The 21,294-nt window shown below is 45.0% G+C and overlaps 1 protein-coding gene across 2 annotated transcripts in view; it reads left to right on the forward strand.

Moving 5' to 3' along the window:
- The first annotated feature begins 590 nt into the window (after nucleotides 1-590).
- The window catches only part of LIMS1 (LIM zinc finger domain containing 1), a 68,342-nt gene continuing 47,638 nt past the window's right edge, over nucleotides 591-21,294 (forward strand). Inside the window, exon 1 of one of the 2 annotated variants that reach the window (XM_059493664.1) lies at nucleotides 591-697. In XM_059493664.1, coding sequence (XP_059349647.1) covers nucleotides 654-697 — 44 coding nt within the window. In that variant the 5' untranslated portion in view covers nucleotides 591-653. Of the gene's footprint in view, nucleotides 698-3,183; nucleotides 3,215-21,294 lie in introns of those variants that run through there. The other variant, XM_059493665.1, reaches the window with a different exon arrangement.

The following is a 21,294-nucleotide window of genomic DNA, read 5'->3' on the forward strand; positions in this document are numbered from 1 at the left end:
CGGTGCCTGCCCTCTTTCCCGGCCAGGAGCGGTGGGACCCCATTTCCCGGCGGTGCCTGCCCTCTCTCCCGGCCGGGAGCAGTGGGACCCCATGTCCCGGCGGTGCCTGCCCTCTCTCCCGGCCGGGAGCGGTGGGACCCAATTTCCCGGCGGTGCCTGCCCTCTTTCCCGGCCGGGAGCGGTGGGACCCCATGTCCCGGCGGTGCCTGCCCTCTTTCCCGGCCGGGAGCGGTGGGATCCCATGTCCCGGCGGTGGGACCCCATGTCCCGGCGGTGCCTGCCCTCTCTCCCGGCCGGGAGCAGTGGGACCCCATGTCCCGGCGGTGCCTGCCCTCTCTCCCGGCCGGGAGCAGTGGGATCCCATGTCCCGGCGGTGCCTGCCCTCTTTCCCGGCCGGGAGCAGTGGGATCCCATGTCCCGGCGGTGCCTGCCCTCTTCCCCGGCCGGGGCAGCGCGATCCCACCTCCCGCCGGTGCCCTTCCCTCTCTCCCCGCGCGGGGGCGCAGCGGGCGGGGCGCGGCGCGGGCGGAGCGCGCCCCCTGGCGGCGGGCGGGGCCGGCGGGGCCCCCAGCGCCATTACCGCGGCCGGCGAGGCCCCGCCCGCCGCCGGTGGGGAGCGCTTGGCGGGAGCGGCGGCAGCGGCGGCCGCCGGGATGCTGGGGGTGGCGGCGGCGGCGGCGGGGATCAACTGTAACAGGTAGGAGAGGCGCAGGGGCCGCCCGCGCCGTCCCGTCCCGCCTCCCGCGGCTGGCGGCTGCCGAGGGCGGCGCTTTGTCTCGACCGGGCCGCTGTCACCGGCTGCTGCCCGGGAAAGGCGCGTTCCCGCTGCTGCCCGGGCGCCGGCGGGGTCGGGCTGGGGTCCCGCCCAGGGGACGGGGGGCCCGCAGCCGTGCAGGGTGTCCCTGCCGCTCCCTCTGTGAAGTGTGCGTTCCACGGGCAAACTTTGCCCGTCCCGGCAGCCGCAGCGAGGGGCAGTGCAGGAATTCCCTTCTCTCCGCAATCCCTCCTCGGCGTTCGGCGCTCGCTCGGAGCGCTGGGGCGGGCCCTGTGCCCTCGTTGCACGATCGGGAAAAACACCCAGACCTGCGGCTCGCACGTCCCAGCAGCGGCGTGAGCGCCTCTGATGCCCAGTGCGTTAAAAGGCGCCCTGCCCGGGTGGTGGCTCTGTTAAAAGCATCACACTAAATAACCTCGGGTGTGGATGTGGTGAGATTCGTGATGTTTTGTGCATATCACACAATTAGCGAGTAGTCTGTCTTGGGGACGGGTTAATGGGGTGGACTACGGAAAGCAAAGGCTGTTCTGCTCATTGCTCAGCGTTTCAAAGCCTCGTCCTGTGCAGTTATTTCTTGGGAAGAAATGGCCCTAATTAAAGCACTTGGCAAAGTGTTGTGCTAATAGGTCAAAACCTAGAGCTGAGGGAAGGACAAAGACTGATTTTGTGACTGCCTTGGACTGCAGGTATAGGACGGCTGCTGGCACACAAACTTTAGCCTGTCTAAGGACTGCCTTATCTTTCCCGCGCCCGACTTCTCCTGCAGGCTCCTCCAGCTCTCTGCCATACCTTTGGAGAAAAACCGTGTCAGTTGCAAAGTCAGGCTGAGTTTGGGCTACACAGGTGCCATCCTGAGCGAGGTGAGCCAGCTCTGCTCCCAGGGTCAGTGCTCTGATGTCCTGGGCAGGATCTCACCAGCCTTGACCAGCTCTCGCTCCAGCTGCAGTGCAGCCACATGCTTAGAAAAACATGATAATGTGATTCAGGTGTCCATATGTACTGTGGGTGACTGTTTTTTCTTCAGATGTTCCAACAGCCACTTGCTTTTCATAGTGGGTGGTAGAATCCAGGCCAGGATTCTTTCTGCATTCCTGAAAGTGGCCAGTTGTCAGTATTTGTGCTGCCAGCGTCAGTCTGTGCTGTGTCTTTCGGCCCCACACAGGTGCTGGGGCTGAGCCGCCTCTCTGGCCAGGTAAACAGAGCAATTGCATATTTGGCATCTGTTCTGCTGAAGTTGTCAGGGAGCGGGCCAGCTGCCCTGCTGGTACACGCTTCCGAGGATATGAGCTAAGCTACACCCCTGGCACGGTGTGAGATTTTGGGACAAAGTCAGACTAGAGCCCTCGCCTGCAGAAACTTGCAGAGGTGGAGTAGCAGGGAGGTTACCTGCAGCAGCATGAGCCTGGCCAGCACTCCCTGGGAAACACTGGTGGCAGCAGAGCCATCCAGGGTACAGCTGGTGGCTCAAGCATCCTTTCACAGCAGCAGGAGCAATCATGCTGCCTCCTGGCCAAGCAAATGCTCCCGTGGCTGAGAGTCAGCCTGGAGTGCTGCTGCTGCTGGTGTGCCCTACATAAAAACTGTTTGCCCAGTAAAGGCTGGACGTGGGGCCCCTTGGCTAAACTGGCTGGCTTCCTCTGTTCCTCTCACTGTTCGTTTGGGGTGAATGGGTGTATGGAGGACAAGGGACTGTGCTGTGATCAGGGAAGTGGAGGTGCTGTGTGCTTCACTGTCACAGAGGCTTGGCTCGAGGGAGCAGAGGGAGGTGCTGGCCTGGACAGCAGGGCTGCTCATCTGGCAGGGTGGCACAGTGTCAAGAGGCTGTGGAGTCAGCTCCTTCAGAGGGGGCTTTCTATAGACAATTCCAGTCCACTGAAATCAAAACAAAGGGATGGGGCTCTTGGAAAATGTATTTAGATTTTGTAAAATACAAGGAGGGAAAATTAAAAATGAGTGTGTTTTCTTGTTCTGATTCTTTGGATTTAGAAAACCCACTAAAAATGTGAATATTTCATTCAAACCTACTTTTTGACAAAATGTAAAGTGATCTGAAAGGCCTCCACAAGCTGAAATTCCCAAAGGGTTTTGTATCTTGATGTTTGGGTCTGATTTAGAGAGTTTAAGTGATCTGAGTTTTGGTGAAGAAAACAAAAAAGGAAACATTGATCTGAGGTCTCTCTAGATTTAGTGCACGGAAAAGCAGCAGACATCTGGTCAGCAGGTATGTGCAAAGAAATACTCTTCTTTTTAATTTTTTTTTCCCTCTCCCTTTGTTTTATGGAGGCATTTTGAACTTGAGCCACTCCTGTGGCTTTTGTTTTGCAACTAGAGGAACTTGGAGGCTGGTGCTGTCACTTGCACAGTGCTTACTGAGGCACAGCTTTCTCACTCAGAATCACGCTGGGAGACCAGACTCTGTCCTGGAAGAGAGGGATTTGGGTAAGGAGGGATGTGCAGAGGGTCGATGCTGGGTGGGCTGCTCAGCATTGCTTGGTGTGCTGCCTGGGGCTGATAGCTCCTTGTGGCAATGCCTGCTTGCTTTATAAATGTCCTCTGAGTTTTGTGGGCTGCTTTTCCCGCTGGTTGTGCTGAACTCATCTTGATGTGTTATCATTGGAATAAGTTTCATATGTGGTTCAGAGGAAAACATTGGCTTCTCCATTCAGAGCCATTATTATCTTAAGCTTTTGTAGTTTCCTAGAACAAACAGAGTTTTTCTTTGTAGCAAGAAATACAGGCCAGTATGCAGCAAAATACTGGAAAAAGCCAGGTCCTCTTTACTCCAAGCATAACTCCACTTGAAAAACTAGTACAGACTCATTGGATTTACAGTTCTTATTCCACTGTAGACTGTGAAGCTGAAAAACGGGGGCACTTCATGGTGTTACTGGCTCTGATAGGGGATTCTAAATAAGAAGCTAAATGTGGTGCTGTAGTTTAGTCTCAGTTGTAGTGTGCAGGTCTTTTTCTTAGAACTTGTTTCATACAATTACTGCAGGGGAACCATTAATGGTCTGCAATATACAGAGGGTGGTTTGCACAGTTAACAAATTCTTTTTCAAGTTGCAGTGAAATATTTATTATTGGAGCACTTAAGGCAATGTTTTCAGCTCCTGCAATTGTGGCTTCATGCTGTGTGTCAGGTTACACATCCTGATTTGTCTGTGCTTTGTTCTCCTCCAAAGCCCAGTTCAAAAGTTTTTCACTCTGTAGCATAATGCAATCTCTTATTACTTTTCAATACAGGGAAGCTTTAATTATTAGCTGTGCTAAAAGCAGCTTGATAGTCAGTGGGGAAATTACTCGTGTCAGGTTTTCCCATGATGGCAAGTGCTGATGACAAGGAAAATGAAACTGACAGTCACATTTTGATAGCCAAAGCCTCCCCTTGTCTAAGCTATGCCTGGTGAGAAGCAAGCAGCCGTGTACGTGGTCTGCTGTGCTTGTTGTGTTGGGATGTGCTACAGAGCACGTCACCCCTAACAGCCTGTGCACAAGTGCTGCTCTTGGGGCAGAAAGGGTGAAAGGCCCTCATTCAGTCTGGCAATTAGGGAAAATGTAGCAGGGGACTGTGCCCTGGGGTTAATATTTTTCTTCCAATTAGGATGCTTCTTTGCAATCATTTCAGCATTTTCCTTCCTGTGGTGTGTAAGTCTTTATGAAAATGCTGACTTCTGTTTTTTAAGCAGATAGAAGCAGGGGGGAAAAAATCAGAATACTGTAATTTCCTTGTAATTACTATGGTTTTGTGTACCATAGCAGCTCTTTATGTCAAACAGTTTGCTGAATTTGTCTCAGCATCTGGAGGCTGTCAGCAATATGCAGGATGCCAGAAGCTGATAGTGTGGCCAGTGACAAAATATGGACAAAGTGGACCTCCTCTACAGCCTGAAACCATGTTCCTCTGCCAAAATGGCATAGTCTGGAGCACCCTATAGTGCATGAAAAATAGCATTACAACATGGTTGGCACCCAGGAGGAGGTTTTATGCTCTGCATTTTTCATATTGATTGCTTTTTTTTATATGTTAAATAAGAAGTTCTTGAATTCCAGCTTGGATGTCCTTTCTTTCATCGCTTTTTGATTTATTAAAAACCTCACCAGCCACTTCTGTAGAATTCAGTGAGAAGGTGGGTCCTTAATCATGTGGATTTAGGGTTGCTTCAAACCCTAGTCGTATTAAATAGTTTGAAGAACTGAGAACACACTGGTGGGTGTTGTCTGAGTGAAACATAAACTGGTGTGAAGAGTAGAGTTAAAACCAGGGGAGGGATATTTCTTGCATCATGGGTGGGGAATTGATGTGGATCATCTGGGGAGCTAAGGCATTGTAATGACTTTAAGGACATTTCCTGGGTGGCCAGAACAGCATGGAGTAGCTGCTGTGCTCAAAATTAAAAGGGTTTTCTGTATTAATATGTTGTTTCATTATAGTTGGGGGCACTGGGGAAGACCACAGCAAAGCAGTGCAGTAATGCCTGGAAATATTTGGGAGGCAGCGACATGGCAAACTGGCTTTAGTCCAGAGCCCACACTGACATTCAGCAGCTGTGGGATTGATGTGGGGAGAGGGAACCGCGCAGAGAATTAGTTTCAAATCCACCCTGGGAGGGAAAAAAGGGACCTTGATACTTTGCAAGGACTCTCTTATGGAGGCATGGCCATCCCCACTGGGGCTGGGTGCTGCCTGGCCAGGGCAAGGAACTGGCTGCCAGCCTCCTGCCTCGCAGAACAGAGCATCCCCGAGCCCTCCTTTGGTGTCTCCTGGCACACTGCACCTCTCATTTGGGAATGCAGAACCCTCTTGGCAGGCAGGGGAGCAGGGCGCCACCAGCACTGCTGGGGAAGGCCCTGCGGAGTCAAGGCTGAATTGGCACAGCAGCCTCTGCTTGCAGAACCCTCTGGCTTTCCTGAGGAAATGCTTGCACATAGGCACATATTGCTGAGCTTTGCATGTGTGCTCTTCTGAACTGTGTTAGTAGCAGGACAGACTTGTGTTTCATGGCAGAGAAACGGACATGTGTGCTGTATTAAGTAACTTATTTTTGCTGGGGTCTGCTGTAAGTGGGCTGAGATTCACTTGGCAATGGCTGAATCCCAGACCCATCTCTGGCCAGTGTTATGCTTCAGGACAGATCATCTATGGGCCATGCCAGGGCAGCTGCTCTTCCCATGGGCAGTGATGGTTACAGAGATGTTTAATTAAGCATGTGCTTGTGCTACAGCCGCCTGGGGTGACCCACACATTCCTGTCCCCCAACATTTCTAGTGCCAGCACCATGGACCTGAGCCAGCTGAAAACCTGTGGTGAGGGAGATTGGTAGATACATAGATTTAAAACTGAGTTTGTCTCAGTCTGTATCAATCCTTGATCTTGTGGGTGGTAGTGATGTCCATAGGAAAGAACTTGGGAAAGGTGGCAATACCCATTTTGGCAGAGAGCAGTGTGAAAAGTGGAGTTCTGTGACAAGGTGTTGGGGATTTGAAGAAGGAGGGAGCAGTGTTTGGTGGTGGGCTGGGCTGGGTCTGGGGACTGCTTGTGGCTGCCCTGGGTGCGGTGTCAGGGTTGGGACTCCATGGACTCCATGCTCTCTTGCACTGGAAGAAGGATCACCCACCTGCCTGCAGGTGTTGTGGAAGGATTGTCTGGGCAATTTTGCTTTCTGCTGTGGGAAGTGCACTTGGGTTTGTTCTCTCTGCAGCTCGCTGTCCCCTCCTACTGCTCTGTCTGAAGGGAAACCACCCCAGCAGTGGTTTTGTCACAGTTCTCACTGAATTGGTTTGCGGAAATTCACCTTCAAAGGACTCAGAGGAAGGAAATCTCGTGTCCTACCCTCCTGACATGTAGTTTATGGTTAGAAAGGGTACAGAGAACAGTGACACATCTTGATGCCTGTTTAAATCTTCCTGATGTTTGTTGCTATGATGAGACTTCATGATCTGGAGATGCCCATGGGCTTTCTTCACCCATTGCTTTCAGGTCCCAGAGGAACTGGAAGCTGTTTGTACCCGCTTGTACTGTCAGAAAAAAAATGGAACAAGATCTGCTGTGAGCTCTGGCAGGCTGAGCTCTCCATGAAGACACAGAGAGCTGCTGGCTTTTTCTCAGCCCCTGTGTCCCAGGCTGGGGGAGAGGGGCTTGTTGGGAGGTGTCGATCAGCTTCACTGGAACTGAAAAAAGGACAGGCACTTCTCTAATGAGACATTTCTGTAGTACTTTAAACAACCCAGAAAACATTTTTTTTCTCCTTTCTGTGCTTCCTTTTGTGAGTCTATGCAGTTGCAAGAGAGAGGCAATATTCTGATTATATGAAAAAAGATTTGAAATGGAGCATTTTAAAGCTGCTGCTGTTAAGAAAAAGCTGACTTTTGAGTCTTTGTTCCTTCATTCACATTTTTTTTCCTTTTTCTTGGCCAATCTCAGGAAATGAGAACATTCTTTTGGCTTTCTGTGCCTGAGTCACATCTTATATATATATATATATATATATATATATAAATACGTTAAAACATCTGGAGATGTTTGTTTCAGAGAGGTACTTGTTTTGTATTAGAGTGTCTGAACTCTTAAGTGTTTATACACAGTTGGATGTTTCCAGAATTTCCCATACTTCTCTGGTTACAAGGACATGTATATTGCTCTCAGAAAAGCAAAGGGAAATGTGCTGATAACCTAGGGAATATACAAATAAGTAAAAGTAAAGCCTTTCAAGAAAGTGAGAATTTCCTTTTTTTCTTTCCAAAATTAAACTATCAAAGCTATTGTTTAGCTTGAGTTGCATCCAAATATGTAGTTGTTTAATGTTTGCTAAGTATGTATTTAAAAAAGAAGGGTGTGAGGAGGAAATCAGAACATATCAGTATCTTTTTCCTTATTCTTTTTTCCTTAAAGAAAGGGGGAAAGGAAGTATTTAAAAGTTTACTACACCCATCTCTGCTACTGAGTGGGCTGACACTCCCTGGGCTCTGGCAGTGTTCTGAGTGCACGGTGGGGTCTCCCTGCCTCCCTCTGTCCTCCCACCGGGGTCACACGGAGATCGTGAGACCGCTCTGAAAGGAAAAACAAAAATCCATTTAGTTTAAACCAAAGGCCAAATATTTAACTTTAGCGGGGGAGGTGGTGGGATTTAGGAGAACAAGTACAATTTCCACCCTTGGTTGTTTAATATAGCTGCACTGAAAATGATGGGAAGCTGGGATGGTGGGTGCTGCTGGTGTCCTGTGCAGGGAGGGATGCAGGGATGGCAGTGGGGTGTGAGGATTCCCCTAAGGGGCTCCATCTGCCATGACCACATAATCTCCAGGTGCTCACAGCAGCTTCTCCTCCCACAGCTTCCACTGAAATGCCCTTGAGTTTATGGCTTGGATACAAAACGGCTCACTGATCAAATATTTTGATTGCATCCCGGCCTTCCTATTAGTTTCTTTGATCTTTTCTTATTAATGGATTATAGCAGACTTTCAAAGGTCTTGTTTGTTGAAATAGTTGTATAAATATGATCCTCAGGGTAGGTGTTGCTTAGGAAAGTGCTTATCTCCCAGAAAAAAATCTACCTCCTTTTGCCCTATTAGTGGGCTCATTTGCTATTGTGCATCAAAGTGTGATTTCTGTAATCATATCCGAAAATGAATTGTATCAAACAATTAACAATAAACTGCTATTCTAAGGCCAGTAGGTCTTATTCTTTTTGCTGATTCCCTGCTCATTCTAACACTGAAGAACTGTTTCAGGTTCACATTAAAAAAAAATAAATACAAGAAACTCACAGAGGCAGGACAGTCTGGGGTGGGGTGGAACTAAAGGGTTCGCAGCCCTGGGATGAATCCCCCTGTGCTGAATTCTCTCACAGTTAAAACTTCTCTCTTTTCAAAGTGAAAAGGCTCCCTTCTCCATGGGCATCCTGGTCAAGCGATGCCCCTTCTGAAATGGTTCATACAGCCTCCCTTAATGCCATGCTGGAAGCTGGATGTCTTCAGGCACTGGCACAGGGCAGTCTGGTCACCATATGGGGTTTAGCTTTGGGTGGTGGAGAGATGAGTTGTGCCACAGCTTTGCAGTGAGATGAAGTGAGGGAGGAGGGCTGGGATATTGCTGGTGGCTACTCATGGTGTAAGCCTGAAGGTCAAAATTTCCAAACTTTGTCTGAGACTGAAAGCCACATTTTCCTTATTGTCACATGCAGGATGGGAATTATCGAACTTCACTCCAGCAGGACCTGGAGAGGATCTGAGGGTTTCCAAAGGTGGTGGGGTGTTCCATTTGTCAGGATTCTCAAGGAAAGGTGGGATTCTCCTTGGTGTCAGCTCATACCCGAGGCAAATCTCACCCTGCAGCTGCTGCTCTTCAGACCCATCCTGTCGAGGTGAAGATGTCCCTGCCCAAGGCAGACCTGTCTTCCAAACCATTCTCTTATCCCCTCCACAACTTGCATTAAAATCTGCTGCTGGACCAGGCCTTCATTTTGAAAAGTACAGGGCAAATGAAGCATTGTTTCCAGTGTCATGTATTAATGAAGCTGCTTCATTTTGATGTGCGTGAAGCTCTCTGTGCTTGTGATTGCTGATGCGCTGCAAGGGGGAAATAATTTGGACTTCTTGTGTCAAATTGCATCTGAGTCACAAATGTGAAAATCAATATTTTTATCATTACCATGCAGAGGTGGGCAAACAGTACAGTTAAGAGGATCCTTGACATTACCCTTGGGAGAATTACTAGCGGATGATAAAATGGCAAAGGATCCAGGAACAGTAATATTGCATTACTGCTCAGGTTTCATGAGAAATCTTTCTGCTCACCTTGGGCTATTTACTAATTTATGAATAGCTTTGTCAGCTTGTACTTGAAAGAGACATTGAAGAAGTTTAATGTCATTGTGTGATACTGGTGTCTTTTCAGGGTGGTTTCAGGCAGGACAGATTCCCAAGGAAGGCAGGATTACATAATGAGTATTTTGTGTCATCTGAGATAAAAGTGGTCTAATAAGTTTTACCTGATGGATTTTGGTAATGTTTAGCTGTGTAGCGGCTTGATTTCAAGAATGGATTTTCTGCTAAGTCCAATAGCACACAGTTAAAAACATGCAGCAGTGTTATGTCCATACATGTGCAAAAACAAGCACCAGAGTTCAGGGATGGGATATGGGGTGGGATGGGGCAGATGCTGGGATCTGAGTCGCTGTGTGCCCAGCAGAGCAGCTGTAGCCATCCCAGCCATCACTAGGGTGGCTGAGGTGGTGTAATGTGGCCTGGGAGGTTTTCTGTGGGAAGAAGGGCTCTGTTCTCCCAGAGGAGGAACTGCACCACTGAAAGCTGTCTTCTAGTGTCCAACCTGTGTAGGCAAGAAGGGTGTTGATGGTACAAATGTCAAGCAGAGGATTTTTCTCTTATATATGGAGTGATGTTCCTTCCTTGGTTTGCATTGCCAGGTATTTGCCAGGCTGGTTGTCCCTGCCACAGAGGGAGGGGAATATAGTGAAAAGCTGCTGAGTCCAGATTTTTTAACCTGTCATTAATCCTTTGTCATGAAAGCAAATGCAAAATGAGCAGAGCCTCAGTTCCAAGTCAAAAGGTTTTTTAAACTTGGAAAAAATCATAGAACAGGTCTGTGTTCGTGGTTTAAATAGTAACGTTCTTGGAGTTGATCTTGGAGATGCAAGGAAGGCAGGGTCTACCTGAATTAATTGTGAAGAAATCCATAGTTAAAAAAATGCTTTTTTTAATAACACAGAGGTCTTGTGGTATCAAGTTCATGTTGATTTAAAGTTTAATAAGGCAAAAACATCGGTGCTGTCAGTTTCATCTTTTAGTGCTGAATTGGTGGTCAAGTGGAGGTGTTGCAAGGGCATTAACAGAATTGCATTAACTGAAAATTTTTTGCTGTGCTATTTTCCTAATGGTATTAAGAGAAGTCAGGGAGGACAAGGAGATCATATTTGTTTCATGTATTCTTATCTTAAATTGAACAATAAAAATGTTTAGAAAGGACATTTGCTTTTCAGAAATTAATAGACAGTGAAATGTATTTAAGTAAAAATAGTCAATTTATTTAGTCTGAAGACAATACAGTCCTCTTGCTCATGCAGAGCCCTTAAGTTAAATTCCTATGTTCGCTCAGGTCAAGTTATGAGTTTAAATTTTAATTTCCTTGAAGCCAAGAACTCAAGTGCAAAACACATGTCCTCAGTTAGCAGGACCTGGGTTCACCCTCACAGTTAGTGGCTTATGTGAGGGTTGAGTGCATGTGTGTTCTGTATTCTCTTTATAAGCTTTTTTTGTAACATACATCTATCTGGCACATAAAATATTTAAACCAACAACACAGGTAAGAAGAGTAGCAGGAGAAAATACAGATTTTTTTTTTAAGTGATTCTGTCATAAATTTTACCTTAACTATGTTCATTGTGTACAAGCAGGTGTTGCAATAGGGTGTTGTTTCCAAATTACTATTAGCAGTTGCCTGGTCAGGCATATAAACAAATACAGAGTGTCACTTCTGAAGTCTTTCTTTCCAAAGGCAAGAAATGCACCATCAGGAATTAAGATTTTAAAACCTTGGCAGATGATGGTGTGGCACCAAAAACACTTTGGCAAGGGGTGCTTTGGTGCCTGTCACCTCCACAAATGGTGTTTTGACATTTTTGTCCTGGATGCTGGGAAGTTGCAGCTGGCCCTCGATAGGATGCTGCGTACCGGAGCTGATGGTGTGGCGTGGCACAGCTCAGCCAGGGAGGAGTCCCAAATGGTTGCTCAATGGGTGGTAAAGGTTACTGACTTGCCTGCCATGTCCATCCTCATGGGCTTCCTGTGCCAGCATGCAAAGTTTGCTCCATGTAAGTAACAAAGGACTTGAGGAAAGCAAGTAGCAGCATCGGGAAGCATCCAAACACAAGGCAGTAGTTGGCAGCCTGCATAGTAACATGGGTGTGGGAGCATTCCTGGCCAACTATCTTTTCTCAGCACCAGAAAAGTCTTTTTTCTTATGTATCTTATAATTTTTTATTGCCCTATATTACCTTATGTTGCCCTGGTTTTTTGAGATTTTCTAAGCCTTCTGATGTTGACATTCTTGTAGTGAACTTTCTCACACACTTTCTGTAAATAACTCATTGTTTTTCATTCCTTTATGGAGGAGGAGAGAGTTGATGGACTGTTGGTTTAACCTGTGTCATTGCAGAGGTGTTACTGTCACCTTCCAATCCACTGTCACTTTTGTAAAACTATAAATATTGGAGTCAGAGAAAGAACTTCCCTTTTTTCCTTCACCTTGAGAGAGGTGGTGTGCTTGTGTTCTTTCGTGTCCGTCAGCGACAACCTTATACCTACACTATCTTATATTTTTATTACCTTATACCTACATACTATAATGTTTGATTTCCTAATAGCTCAGCTGTATCCTGTTTCTTTGCTTCTGTAAATAACACATTTGCTGTGCTAAAAAATGTGTGCTTTTAGAGAGGACACACATCTTCAGTGCTTCATCAACCCACACTGCAGCAGTGGCTTTCTCTTCATCACAGAGGCATACTGCTGTGCTGTGAACCAGTTGCACTCATAACTTATGTGCAGGGGGAGAAGAGAGGAAACTGCTGAAGTCACGGATTGTTGGCTTATTCAGTAGTTATGAAGAGCCAAGCTGAGCTCAGTTCTAGCTAGCTGGCCAGGGTGCTACTGCTTGCTTCACTAGAGCTCTGCATAGTTACTGCCTGCATGACCCCTTACAATCCAGTTCCTTTCAAATCTGCAGGGGTCTGTTATTAACTGCAACAGAAATAGATTAATGAAGCTTTGTAACAATTCCTCAAGACTGTATGCATATAAATGGAGAATTCTATACCAGTTTGATTACCTTCAGCACATAGTTAGGGATGAAGAAATGACTGTATGTGTGACCTCTCACTGTTGAATGTTTCTGATAACGTGCAAATTCTAGAGGTTAGAGTGTTAAACTAATACAGTTAGACAGCAAGTCTTAACCAGTTTTCCTCAAAGCCATTTGAAATTCCACTGCCCTGTTTATTGGAGCTTGATTTAGTCTTAAGGGTCCATAAGTTGAACATCAATGGCCAAATAAGACAAAGTACCTGCTAATTCTTGGAAACTGGTTCTGTCAGCTTTGAAACCTTGCTGCTTTGTCTGAGGTATAGTGACAAAACCATCACTGCTCTGAATTCGCTCTGTATTGATGGTGCAGTAAGGTCAGCCTTGTAAGAGGAGGATATCTTCCTAATCTCTGACTTCTCATATTTAAAGAAGAGCAGCTGGTTATTACACAGATGGGTCCAGCATCTTATGTGACACCACCGTGCCTGGCCAGTGTCACATCCCTGTGCCTACGGATAAATGTCTTCAGCTGAAGTTGTCATACGCTGGATTTGATACCTATTTTGTATACTTTATACTTGTTTTTATAAATACTAACTAAGGCTGTTTCAGCTTTTTTAAATACAAATGACCTGAATTTAATTAAAAAATTATCATTGTAACATATATATATATAAACGATGTAGTTTTACTTACAGCATTTTTCAACAGATCTCTGTGATGCCTTTTTTCCACTGCAGTTGGGTTTGCATGGTTTGGCAACTGGCCATGCAAATGTAAATGTGTGAAAGAAAGCAAAAATTCACCAAGCAGAGCGAGCCACTGTCACCACAGGTCTGCTTGCTCACAGGGTCAGAGCCCATATGAATTTGGTTTCTGTCTTATGCAGTGGAGTGTTACAAAGTTGTGTATTAACCCAGTGTACTGCTAACTGGTATCATTTAATTTACATTTTTAGCCCAGTAGTCACTTGGTAGTGGCCTGCATGTTGTTCTTTGGTGCAAACAACGTGGTTATGGATGGGGAAGCAAGGAGGAGGTTCCTGTTCACTGGAGCTTTTGTGTCCTCAGTCACACCCCTCTGAGGTGTGAATTTTACAGCAAGTGAGTTGTGTTCATGAAAGGGAGCTGAGCTCTGGGTTGGCAGTGGAGTTGCAAGTGGGTAGGGGTTGGAGTGGGGTTGGTGTCCATGGAACTGTGGACTGTGGGACACCTGGTGACCTGCCTGAGAGCCAGGCTCTGCTGAGGTGAGGTCAGGGCATCTCTTGGTCCACTCCCATGGTGTGGTGGTGTTCTGCACTAGTTAAATTTTGACAAAGTGAGAACACCATTCAAGAAAGAGAGAGCAGGGGAGAAGTGCTGTGCCTTGTAACAGTGGTTAGTGAATGATACATGTGAATAAAAGAGCAGCAGGGAAGTTGACATTTATGCACCAGCTTGTTAGGAGGATTTTAATAACTTATGATGCATCCCACGAGCTCTGAATCACCTGCAGGCAGTTCAGTACTGAAGAGGTTAAAAAAGGAAAGTGAATATAACACAGTGTCTAAGTCACTGTGGTTTCTAAGGTGTTTTCTGAGAATTTATACTGCTTGCTCAATGTTTCTTGCCTTAGTTGGCATTGTGCAAGTGTTTTTCAGTGACATTAAGAATAGCACATTGGGGTTTAATGGTAAAACAGTATTTCTGTTAATTTAGTATCACCCCCTTCTTCCCTATGAACTAGATTTGATTTTGGACAACTCTAATGATTTATCCATGAAGTTGCTGAAATAATAGTCTCTGTGAGTGTTGTTTTTTGGGGGGTTTTTTTTGCATTTCTAATTAATTTATGCTGGTGATTTCTGCTGAGTGCTGAGCACCTGGTTGGATTGCTCAGAGCTGCCTTTTATTATCTCCTTTATAAACACTTGTGGAAAAGCCAATTTCTGAAGAGGATAGTTGCAGGGCAATGTTAGAGCAGATTTGCTGCCCTTGCAGTAGCAAGTAAATGTGATATTAGACAGATGATTGGACTACTTTTGCTTTCACACCGCAGCATTCCCATTGTAGCATCCCAAAAGTCAAGGGGGTGGGAGAGGATAGGGAGTGCTTTAAGTGCAGTGATTGCTAAAAGCCGTTAAAAAGAGAAGAATAACTCTGCTACAATGGGATTTTTAGAAGGGGCTAGCATTTTTAGATATGTTTTATTCCATTTAACAGTACTGGCAGATTTCATTTGGGCTATAAAGAACTCTGGTTCCTATCCCACTTTCTGAAAGATAAAAATCTTGGTAGTTTTCAGGAAGCCTGGTACAGTGAAGTGCAGCTTAGGATTGGGCTTACACTTCTGTAGGATGGCACTTGGTGGGACAGCCATGCTCAGACACAGGCACAAATGATGTCTGTGTTTAACTGGGCAGAGCACTCAGCACAGAATTTATGCCAGCTGTTGGAAGAGCAAAGGTAACTTCATGGTGGTGTGTTTTACAGCAGGACAGGTTACCTGCCACAATTGTTTTTTAAAACATCTCGTCAGGGTAAGAAAGTTTCTGTGGACTGGTACTCAGCATCATCCTGCTGCAGCTGTGAAACAGGCTCTCTTTAAACTGTCTCTGAACTTTGATTTCAAGGAGATGGCAACTTGCTGAAGGTCAGAGAGCAAGCCAGGAATGGTATACAGATTTTGTTGTTGTTTGTTTGTTTGTTTGGGAGAAAGAAAGCTTAAAAACAAACACACACAACCAGCAAACAAAACAAAACAAAGGAAGCCTTTGCTTTCCCAAACGTTTTGCTCTTAAGAGCATCAGCAATGAGGTACTCTTGAACTGGCATTTCATCTCCTACCTTAGAGGGTAAAACAGCCCCTTTTGTTCCTTAGTATCTGGTTTATGAATCTTTTGTTTTTATACTCTCACTTCCAGCTTGATTGGACTGATTGTTCTGTATTTAGGAAGATTCCTTTGAGCAGTCAAAGCATACATTAATGATTGGCTTGAAGATAAAGCAGCCTCCTCCCTGGGTAGAGGGTAATGCTCTGAGCCCAAAAGCAGGGAGTTGTCCTCCAGCTCCTGTCTGGAAGGTGATGGCAGCACAGCACAGTCCCCTCAGTAGCATTCATCCCTCCCTTTGGGTAGGTATGGGCCATTGGCAGGGTTAGCCTATCTTAATTCCTTAAAATTTAATAAAACCATGCATTTCTATTGTACTTTATCCACATACAAATAACATTTTATTAAGATTTCCCTAGCTGAAAGGAATTCAGTGAGAAATCCTGTGGCTGTTCTGACAACAAGAAAACTTTATCTTCATTTCTCTTTCTTCTTTTTTGCCTCTTCCACTATATAATTGCTGTTCCATGGTTCCTGGCACTGGTGATTAAAACTGAGGGCTGATTTAAATTTTAAATTTACATTTAATAGCTTTTGACATTTATAGGTTGCAAATCACGGACACAGGAGAAACAAAATTTAAAGGAATTTCGGACCACTTCGAGCTTTTTTTTTTGAGAAAATCTGATTTAATTTCAAGTCTGAGGTACAGAATAGTTCAGGATTATTTAAATCTGGGTAATTAAAAAGCTGTTTTTCTGTAATGAACCCAGGAAGAGAAGCCTGGGTTACAAGTCCTATTTTGGGAACACTGAGCATCTGAAGCTGTTCTCATTCATGTCAGCAGAAGTTCAGAAACATTTCTCCAACCATTTTTTTGAAGGTGCTCCCCTGAGTCTCACTTTCATTTCACATATTGTATTTCATATAATACTGGTGTGTGTCATCTTCTCTGGCTTTATTACTGTCTTGAATTCATTTACTGGAATTCCTGTGCTTTCCTCTAAGCATCTACTCTTAACCACTAATAAATCTGGAACATATTCAGACTTGGTGGGACGTTGGATTTTACAGGATGAAACTTCGTTGTTTCCCTTTATAGGCTGTGGCTTCCAGAATACCAATTATGGTAATTGCCTTCCCCTCCCTCCCGCCGTCCATCATCTGCAGTCCTCTCTTACTGCATCAGCTTTTTCTACCCAATCTGTCTCTGCCTGTTGCTGCCTTTGTCTCCACTTCCTGCTGTGGGAAGAAGATTCCTTGCAAATCCCATCTGAACTGCTTCATCTGCAATGACTGCAAGAAGTTTTAAGTGACTTGAAATGGCACAGAAGAACAGCCAGAGGCCAAGTCTGAAAGATAAGATTTGAAATTAGAATACATGCCTGACATCACATATTTTACTGAATTCTTGTTTTCACCCTTTTTTTTTTTTTTTTGGGTTTTCTCTTTTTGTCTCATTTTAAGTAGTTAGCATGGGTAATGTCTTCACATTTTTGTAACTGCCCCCCCTCCTTCTTTAAAGCTCAAAAATCAGTAATAAATGTGTCCCATAAATCCCAGAATCATGGAATTCTTAAGGTTGGAACGGGATCTCTGGAGATCATTTTGTCCAACCCCCCCTACCAAGGCAGGGTCAGCAAGAGCAGTGACACAGGAATGTGCCCAGGTGGGTTTTGAATGTCTCCTGAGAGGGAGATCCCACAGCCTCCTTGGGCAGCCTGTTCCAGTGCTCTGCCACCCTGAGTGTAAAGAGATTCTTCCTCATGTCGAGGTGGGAATTCCTGTGTTTTAAATCTCTAGCTGTTGCAGGCACCAGCATTAGCTGGTGGGTTTCTTTGGCCCCAGTCTGGCCCACTGTGTCTTCCTGGGCTGCATGTTCACAGTCATGGAGGAACTAAAAATGACAGAAAACTTCTGCTTTGCTCCTGGTTGTCCCTGCTCGCATTTCACAGCATGGCAGGGATGGGGTTGTCTCTGGGGTGGGGCAGGGAGCAGGGCACACGGGAGATGCTGTGGGGATCTGAGGAGCTGGACTCCTATGGCTGATCTCCTGGCTGCTCACTGTGGTTGTCTTTGGCTGTTTTGTTTTCTTTTGTTTTTAATTAAAACTTCCTCTACATATCCCCCTCCCCCCCGAGTCTGAAGGAACCCAGATTGTTTTTCCATATGTGCATTCAGATGAAAATGCTTTTCTTCCTCTTTTTCTTTCTGTCAAAAGAACTGTTGGATTTTTTTGGAGTAAAGATTTTTTTCCCCTCAGGCTTATTCTTTATGTTGGACCAATGCCTCATTTTTCAGTAGCAGATCAGAGCTACCAAAAAAGGAGTTTGATAGACAAGCAAACTTCTTAAAATTTAATTTGGTACTTTCTTGATACACCAACATTAGTAATTGTTTGTTACTGGCCTTACCATTATCTAAAAGTGGTAGTAAAATAAAGATGGTTTAAGCTGGCTTTTTTTGCTGTCCTGAATGAATTCTGTTATGGGCTGTGTTCAGAATAGCTTGGCATCCTTGCAGATCTGTAGTACTTAGAAAGCAGAAAAGTCAATTTTGCAAGTAACTTCTTTCTTTTCAAATATCTAGTGCACAGCATTCACTTCTACTTTTTGTCGGACACAACATCTGGGGATTTCCATTTCTTCTGTTAAGTATATGCTCAAATTAGGGTGGTGAGGGTTATTCTGAAAGATGTGCATCAGGCTTTTTTGAGCTCTATGGCAGCACTATTTTCAAATAATTTCATAAGTTTTGAGTGCCTGTGGAAGTTCCTGGTTAAAGCAATGTCTGTATAGTACTTATATTTTCCTTATCTATTGCTATCATTGATATTAGCATGTAACTTACCATAAGGGAATTAATTAAGGGAAAAAATAAACATATAATTGTAATACTGGTTTTGTTACTGCTCTTGTTCTTCTAAGCTTGCTGTATTTTCCACACAAATAAAAATGACCTTTACCTTACCACACACCTGATGTTGTTTATCTTTTTACTTATTTATATGCTGAGTATTTGATGTGCTTCATTACTTGATGACTTGCTATTTTTATAGCAGTTAGAAATAAATAGAAATTGAAATGGGAATGTCAGAGTGCCAAAAACCTGCTGCAGGTTAGTACTGACTTCAGACCTGGTTTTTTTTCTGGTTGTTAAGGGTAACCCATGAGAGTAATTATTTATCTGAATATGATTGTTTATATGCTTAACACATATGTGACCCATATTTAGATTGCCTTTAGAATCTCTGTGAATGCTCCTTCCTTGCATTCTTTCATGAAGGGTGTGTGTCCACAGAGGCTTTGAAAATTACTTTTAAGGGAAAACAGTTCTTGAGAAATGGCACACACTCTTGCTTGCAAGAAGCCTTGTGCTGTTTTTCTTTTGGTTATGTTTCCTTTTGTTTTCTTTTTCCTTCCTGAGACTGATGCTACCTGAAAGTTGCCCTGGAGTATCTGATGGTGGTACTGGCATAAGAGCCTGTGTGATGGGCCAATAGCAGTGAGCAGATGATAGTTGCTGAGACCAGCTCTTTAACCCCTGCAGTCTGCTTGTCTGATGTTGGAACTGTATGCACATAATTTATAAATAAATAAAGGTACCTGTACTGGGGATACGAGCTATTTTTTTTTTCTGATAGAAGTACACAATCAAAATAATTTGGAGACCATAGCTCTAGCAGACTGAAAATAAGTTTTCTTTTTTTCCCCTTATTTGCCACCAGATTATGGCCTTGCTAAATTCAGCCCTCTGCAAATACAGCCTCCTCCCAGCTTTCAGACACTGATGAGATGAATCCCCCACGTAATTTGGCTGAATACACCACCACCTCCCCAAGAGAAGACATAAATGAAGGGGTCTGACTGAAAGGGAAGCCTGTTTGCAGCCTGCCTCACCAGTGCAGTTAATTGAAATGCATCCACGTGATCCCTTCCCTTTGATTTGAATGGGAGCTGGCTGGTTTCCCAGTGCAGGCAAAAGAGCTGTTTTCTTCTCCTGAAGTGAAATGCCTCTTTTTGATGCCCCATTTACCAAGGACAGTTAAGTGAAGTAAAGGAGAAGGGGCACAGGCAGCCAGTGGGGTGACTGAGGCCAAGGGCAGCAAGTGTGGTGCCATAATTGTCAGGGCTGGCAGGGTGCAGCAAATGTGCAGATGAGGTGATCAGGGCGGTGTTCCCACTGATCCACCCCACTGTGCCTCCGGGCCTGGATTCCTTCCGTCCTGCCACTCCTTTTCTCTTAGAGAAATGCTTCCCTGCCCTCGCCAAAAATGAAAACACAGGCGCCTGCCAAGGTGCTTTGGAGAATGGCCTCTGGTGGGCTGCAGGAGCTTGATCTTGCTCCCCATGACAGATGAACAATCTTCAGGTGAATCTTCAGTATCACCCTGTGAATGTGAATTCATCCTAATGGCCACCACAGGAGCACCCAAGTTGGCCACTGGTGGGAGGGAAGCGATTCCCTCTCTTCAGACTGCCTAGTGTAAAAAACTCAGGAAAAGGAGTGGGACAGACAGACAGATGGACATTCCCTGTCTTACTGTGTCCCCAGACAGCACTTTCATATCTGGCTCTGAAATGCCAGAGACCCTCAGCCCAGCCAGCAAACAGGCTGCAAACCCAAAGCTGAGGTGGCATTCTGCTGCTAGTGAGGGTTTTGCTTGAGAGCCTTGAAATGCTTCCCTTTTGTTCAAGTTAAACTGCTCCATTTATTTTCATTTTTAACTAAGCATCCTTTCTGCTAGAGTGTCTCTCCAGACTTCATGTGATCTGAGGCAAGGATGCAAGTCCAGAGCAGGATTTGATCCCCTGTGCTGCACCATCTCCTGCTCCCGACTCTTTGATAAATGGTGTTGCCTCTGCCCCAGCTCCAGAGCTGCCAGCTGAGTTCAACACCACCTTGTCTTACAGGAGTGCTTGAGGATAAATAGTGTAAGGACCCTGAGATGTTTAAACACTACAGAGTCAGGCCTGTACATAGCAGAGGGAAGTAGGCAATGGAGGACTTATAGGTAAAGCAGTTAGTCATCTGGGGAATGGCAGACTGCCTTGACACCCCCTTCTCCTTCCTAAAAAAAGCAAAATCAGGTAAAGCTGCAAGAGGAATACAGTTCTGAAATTAACAGAATGTCTAATATTCCATGGGTGGAATTGCAAGCAAAAGAGGTGTTGATGTTAAAAAAATTATTTATAATTTATTATATTTATTTATTATATTTATTTATTTATTATATTTATTATATTTATTTATAATTTATTATTTATTCAGTACTAAGCAGTAGGGTGATTGAATGTGATTTATAATAAAAGTATTCTTGTTTCCCCTTTATGATTGGTTTTGTTACAGCAAGCAGAATGGAGTAGTACCTTACTTTATCTTGCAGATAAGACTTCTCTGCTTTGCTGTAAAGTGCCCCTATTTTTTAGGGAAAAAAAAAAAGATTCTGGTGTCAGCTTGGAAGGTTATTGCATAGCTACTGTGACATAAAGCAGAATTTATAGTAAGAGCTTTAAAATATGTACAATATGTGCATTGACTTCCTACAAACTGGCATTCTTCACAGTTCCTGGTAGAAGTTACGCCCAAGCTTATGTTTGTATGGTCAAAACCAAGATGTTTATGGTGAATAATTACAGATCAGTTGTTTTGGTTTTATCTTCTGAATGATATCTTTTTGCTCTTTACAACAGGGAGCACACACTTGTGCCTCTGTGTTGCTGCACATTTCTGCTGTGCTGCTGGAAAAGCACCCATATGGAAAGTCCCTGGATGAGCCATTTGTGAGGGAAGAGGAGAGTGCTGGGGAAGGAGGGGAGGGTGTGCAGGGACTGGCAATCCCTCTGGGTGACAGAAGGGGAACTGGATGATAAACAAGGGTGATTTCTGG

The sequence above is a fragment of the Ammospiza nelsoni genome, chromosome 2, assembly GCF_027579445.1.
Source record: "Ammospiza nelsoni isolate bAmmNel1 chromosome 2, bAmmNel1.pri, whole genome shotgun sequence".
NCBI classification, from domain to species: domain Eukaryota; kingdom Metazoa; phylum Chordata; class Aves; order Passeriformes; family Passerellidae; genus Ammospiza; species Ammospiza nelsoni.